The sequence below is a fragment of the Apteryx mantelli genome, chromosome 7, assembly GCF_036417845.1.
Source record: "Apteryx mantelli isolate bAptMan1 chromosome 7, bAptMan1.hap1, whole genome shotgun sequence".
Classification (NCBI taxonomy): domain Eukaryota; kingdom Metazoa; phylum Chordata; class Aves; order Apterygiformes; family Apterygidae; genus Apteryx; species Apteryx mantelli.
In genome coordinates, this window is record NC_089984.1 from 21,637,643 (window position 1) to 21,643,642 (window position 6,000).

Genomic DNA, 6,000 nt, shown 5'->3' on the forward strand with positions numbered 1-6,000 from the left:
AAGAACACATAAGAAAAAATGGAACAGCTCTGTCACATCATAGCATTGTTACAGAAGTGGATGGTTGTAAAAGAAATTAAATTCTAAGTCCCTTTCTCTGTACTTCCTGTAGGATGACACAGATCTGCTCTAAAGCAGGACTTTCCTCCCTACCCTCTGAAAGCATTTTCTTCAGATTTCTCATTAGGAGTCAGATCAAGGAATATTTAAGGAGAAGTTCAAATAGGCTCTATCAAGAGCTACTGATTGCAAGAAGCAACACTGTGAGACTTTTGGGAGAATAAAATATTATTTTCTAACTGCAGTATTGAAAAATGCTGCAGCATAAAGGTATACCTTATCAATTAGTTCAATTGCTATCTCTTGTGCCTTCAGAATGTTTCTAATTTTAACATGTCATTCTCCTGTGGGCTGAATAAAAAGCTACTGATTTAACAGGGAAAAGGGAGAAATGAGAGATAGCATTCTGAAAGACAGAGGAAAAAAACTGATTTCTCAAGTGTTTTGATTAACAGCATTAGTTGTTTAGAAATCAATTTCCCAAAAAGCATTTAAGATGAGAGGTCCTTCATACTTATATTTCCTTATGCCTGAAATATAAAACCTTATGTTTCAAGTATCCTGACACCTTGACAGTTTGTTTCAGCAAAATGAGTTTATCACAAATATCTAGAAGCATCAGGTTTTCACACACTCTTGCCACAACAGAATCTCTGTGAATGTTTTCAAATATTGGTATTAAGCAGGGAGAAGTGGAACATTACAATGATCATGTTTGTGTTAGGGCTGTATGATTTCCTTAAGGGAGTTTACAAAACCTTTTTATTTCCTGCAACATAAGCAAGCAGTAGGCAAGCCCAGCATCAGCTCTCAGGATGATCACACGCAAGTTTGCTCTGGTGGCAATCAATGCCCATTTAAGCAGCTCCTGCTCTCCTCCACTTAGTTGTGCCTGTACAACCGCTTGTAGGGATGAGCAGGAGACTGGACCAGGAAACCGCCTGGGTAGCAGTCATACTTTCTGGCGAGGCTTTCTATGCCAGATCACTTCCTTGATGCAGTTCAGCTTAGGCCTGGAAACACCATTACAAAAAGAACGAACAACTAGTGGCAACAGCTGCTTAACCCGTGTCTGCTACCAGAAGAAACACAGAACTGGGCTTGTTTCTGGAAGGGACAAGCGGCATTTGTGGAAGCGTCACGAAGGACTCTACGAAGGACTCTAACAGGGGCTGTTCGTTTGTTTGTTTCTTAATAAAATAAGCAGCACGGAGAGGAAAAGAGAAATTATGAACACACGCAGAAAACACGACCAAACCAGCCCCCTATTTTTAGTATTTCAGATGAAAAATTCAGAGTCCGGCAGCAGCCCCTTCCCGGGGCGCAGAGCAACGGCAACGGCAACGGCAACGGGCGCAACCCCCCCCCCCCGGGCCCGGCGGTTTCAGCCGCCCCAGCGGCCGTTAGGGGCGGGGGGGGGGGGAGAGAGACCCCGAGCAGCCCCGCCGCGGCCCCCCGCGCGCCGCCCCTCACCTTCTCCAGCATCTGCCGCTCCTTCTCCCGCCCCGCCGCCTCCAGCTGCTGCTCCTCCGCCAGCATGGCCGGGGTGATCACCGCCGCCTCCGCCTGCTCCCCCATCTCCGCGCCCGGCGGCTCTGCAACGGACACGCGCTCACTGACGGGGCGTCCGCCCGCCCCACCGCCGCCTGCTGCCGCCCCGGGGGTCCCGGCCCGGCCCTCACCGCCGCTGCTGGCCGCGCTCCGCGCCGGCATCGCCGCGCCCCGCCGAGCTCCCGCGCGCTGCGCCGCCGCCGCCGCGCGCTGCCCGCCCGCTCGCCTCGCGAGACCAAAAACCGCGCGCTGCCCGAGCCGCGCGAGAGAGGGCGGCGCTCTCGCGAGATCGCCCCGCCGCTGCCCCGCCCCCTTCGGGGCACCCTCCGGCAGCCATCTTGGCTCCTGGCAGGCGGCGCCTCGCATCCGGGCACCGCGGCGCCATTACCCGCGCGGGGCGGTGTTGGCGCCGCTGGGTGGGCGGCCACGGCCGTTGCGGTTGGGCGGGTCGCGGCCGAACTCCAGGCCCGGCGTCGAAGCCAACTGGTCTGAGGCCTACTAGCCCCGCTTGCAGTCCCACGCGGGGTCTCCACAGACGCCGCAGTGAGCCCGCAGGGCGGGCGCCGCAGCCCCGGCCCCCCATGGCCTTACAAGGCCCTGGCTCTCTGCCCCAGCCAAATGCTCTCTTTCTGACCGCTTCCAGGAGGCGTCTCTGCCCCCCTACCGTGCAGGTGCACCGCAGGGAGGCAGGTGGCCTGCGGTGGCCTCAGGCCCCCCCGGCACCCCCTGCTGCCCTTTGCTGCGGCTGGGTCGCGTTTGCGAGGCTGTTCAGAGTTTCACAGCGACGGGGCTCGAGCAGCTGCCTCCGTTTGCGCTCCCCCTTTCAGCTGAACCTTGTGCCTCTCCCCGCTGTGTAAAGCTCACTCTGAAAGGCCTGCACCAGCGGCAGCCTCTGGCCGGGCACAGCAGCACAAAACTCTGTGCGAGCTTCGTTACCCTGCGTGCCTCTGCCGCCGGGAGTGGTGCTGGTGCCATGGCTCTGCATAGAGAGTGCGGACGTATGCAAGGCTGATTGATTATCTCCGTTAGTGCAAGAACCTGAATATGTACTTGAATGCTTCTGATTGTGCCGCAAGAGGGCAGAGAAACACTTAAAAGCCAAATGACAGCTATACTTCCCTCAACTGATGGAAAGGCTTGCTTTCCCAAAACATAGTCTACATTAAAGTAAATATTTCTAGTGTTCAGAACACAAACACTTTAGCTTGATCGAAATAACACAAGCTGTCAAAACACATTTGGGCTTATCTCCTCACCTCACATCCATAAAAAATGCTGTGCTGGTTATTTCTCGCACCTGACTGTCAAATGGATTGCTATTTTAAATTCTCTCTGCACACATGGGGACCAGAGCTCCTGGCTCTAAAAAGAGACCTGGGAAGAGAGGAGGGGGAGGAAAGAAGCAGCAGAAGGACAAACAAGTCTTGTAATAACTGAGGTGGTTGGCATTCTTCTCATTCCCAAAGCCTTAGAGGCTGATTCTGGATCTTGTAATGTGGTTTATGGAAAAGTGATTCTGTTTTGCAAGACATAGTTTGGAGGCTAACATGAGATGGTTGTGCATCTATGTGAGGGAATGTTATTGAGGAAGAACATTACTGACCTCCTAATATGGATATTTTATTGGCGCTGTGGCAACTGAATGCAGCTTTTGCAAGTCTGTCTTCTGTTTCATTTTCAGCTGTTCTCAAGGCATCACAATGAATAAAGAAACAAACCTTTTATTTTGTCAGACATCTTTCATTCTGTAAGATCCCAAAGTGCTTCCCAAATGACACCGAGTAATCACTTAGACTACAACTGAAAGGCAGCCAACATCCGAGCTGGAATATGATGGTGGTTTCAGTAACTCCCAGCACCAGTTCTAGGCAGGAAGCAAGGAAGAAGGTGTAACTAGACCTTCAGGGGCACTTGGAAAAATGAAATGCAAATGTTTTGGCTGGGATAGAAATGTTAATACCTCTGCTTGTTTTAAAAAAGCTGTAAGATCTGTCCTGCTCAGAAATTGCAAGGAGCACAACTTATATATCTAATACAAAGGAAGTAAGTGTCTCAGTAAGATACACAGAAGAATACAAATATTCCATCTCACTCCTATATCTGTACACAATGTTTTCTAATATCATTAAAACCAGTTTTAGACTTGTGAGACACACATCAGATTTTATCACCTTAAATCAGACAACTTTGTTTTGGCTATTTCCTTCTCTGCCCAGCACCTTGTCTATAAGTTGCTCAGGGCAGGAGGGGATTTCCTGGTGGATAGCGGGACCACAGCTCCTTGTCTTCCCCTCTACTTGTGCTGCCCAGTGTCCTGATTGCTGTCTATTTCCCCAACAGAGAGACGTGTGCTGTCATGTAGCAACCCCCCATCCTCCCTCCCAGCACCATCATGGCATCATCCACCCCGGCCTAGGAATCGCTGCCACAATCCCTGCTACGAACTGCAGCAGGAGAGCGGCCCTGTTAGCTGCCCTTGTATGCAGGATGTTTGTGTGCTCAGTTAGATGTTATTTAGGGCTGGAATATTTTTCCCCATTAGTCTGTAAAGTGAGCAGAAATAAATAACAACATGGTAATTAATTAGATATCTCTTTGGTGCTGTTCAGATACCCAATTCCCACAGCACTTGATGCAGTGAAGGAGTCTTTGCAAAGCACACCTCTCAAAAACTGTCCCAAGTAAGTGCTACAAGATCAATCAGTTGCAGCTGGAGCCTGTTGGATACATTCCTCAGTATATTTTTTACATGCCACAGATGGACATTTACAAGGGGAGAATGCAAAAGATTTATGTCCAGACTTGCAGACAAGTGCACTTATTCTGGCTTAGCACACGTGAGCAAGGCAGTGTCGACAAACATCCTCCTCCAGAGCCAGCTATTACTGTACAATCAGTAAGTGCTGCTTGTCACTGCTCCCCTGCAACTCCTGAGACTGAGAATTCAATATTTTATATTAATGGTCTGAGCTAACAAGGGGAATAAGGGAGTGTTTATGTAAACCGTTCATTGGGTAGATCAGTTAGAGGCTAAGAATACAGCTATTTCCATCAGCAAAAAATGTTGAACAGGCAGAGCTGGTAGCACCTTCACGAGCATAGCAGGATCCAGAAAATGGTGTGTCCTCATGGCATAAATTTCCATTCACTGTTTAGCCCAAGCAAGGAGCTTGTGATGTGCAGCTTCTGTCCAGAGGTGTTTTCTTTTATCTCAGTAGTCAGTGACTTGTTATTGTGGTGCAGAAAGTCCCTAGTCTATTACCTTCTGTTTCAGAAGATGAAAGTCCTTCATAACACACCTGGACATTTAAACAATATAATGCAAGGTGCAGAGAAAGATGAACCTAGTGGCATAGAGGGGGCAGGGGGAAATTACAGTGAAAGAGAGCAGATAAGAGTTAGAAAAACGAGGATTGTAAACAAAGACAGTTCTGTTCTCAGGTTGGCCAAGTGGCTGCTGCTAAGTCGCAGTAAGCCTGGCTTGTCACCTTTGAAATTTACTTGTTGCTCTGGTATGCAACACAAGAATGTGTGTCATTTCATCATGCTCCTTGCCTACACAGGTTTTCTAACTAATTTATTCCAAACTGTAAGAGCAGTACCTTGTACTAATTGCCCCACCTGCTGAATGATCAACGAGAAAGCTGGGACTTTGAAATAAGCTGTTTTGCTCTTGAGGAGAAAAGTGAGAAATACAGATTCAGGCTATTTCTCCCTTGTCTTATTCATTCACAGTATGTACAGCTTTCCTGTTTCTGAACAAATCAGAAAGTCTGCAAAGCACTATAGAGCCTCTACAGTGGCTGTTAGCAATGGCATCCCTTTTGTTTGCTCACTAATCTCCAAATCTAAATTAAGCTTTTTTCTTTCTTCTCTTTTTTTTGACTGGGAATCAATGACACTCTGCTAAAATATAGTAGCAGAGACCACAGGCATCCTGGATGCTCTTCCTGACAGTAGCAACCCACACTTGCTGTGGCTAGGTGAAATATGGTAGCAGGATGATCTTCTTAGTCCCTAAGTACAATCTTCTAAGTACAATCTTCTCAGGTGGCCACAAATTTCTGAGAGATTATCAAAATCAATGGCTTAGCAAGTTTAAATCTCCTGTAATTCAGAGTTAAGCATCCAGTTGGGAGATGTGTAGGAAAAAGCTCTAAAGTGATCTGGGTCTCAGCAGTTAACTGGTATTTATGGAAGTGGACTAGGATTGAGGGAGAGGTTCTGAAGCATGCTGTATATATAGTAACGCTAGATGGCCGCACAGTCTCCAAGAAACTGCTTTTGCCTTTGAGTTTAAGTATGTAGCTTGTAGGCTTGAAATATATGGGGTAAGATGTATTAACCAGTGAAGCAGGAGCATGCTTGCGTGCCTGCTGCTCTGTGTTG

General features: G+C 48.4%; 1 protein-coding gene across 1 annotated transcript in view; it reads right to left on the reverse strand.

The window, feature by feature from the left end:
- HELLS (helicase, lymphoid specific) overlaps positions 1–1,815 on the reverse strand; it is a 28,131-nt gene extending 26,316 nt beyond the window's left edge. The window contains exons 1-2 of the mRNA XM_067299956.1: positions 1,743–1,815; positions 1,534–1,655 (exon numbers count right to left, since the gene is read on the reverse strand). Of these exons, the coding sequence (XP_067156057.1) occupies positions 1,534–1,655; positions 1,743–1,773 (153 nt within the window). The 5' untranslated portion in view covers positions 1,774–1,815. The remainder of the gene's footprint in view (positions 1–1,533; positions 1,656–1,742) is intronic.
- Positions 1,816–6,000: the final 4,185 nt, after the last annotated feature.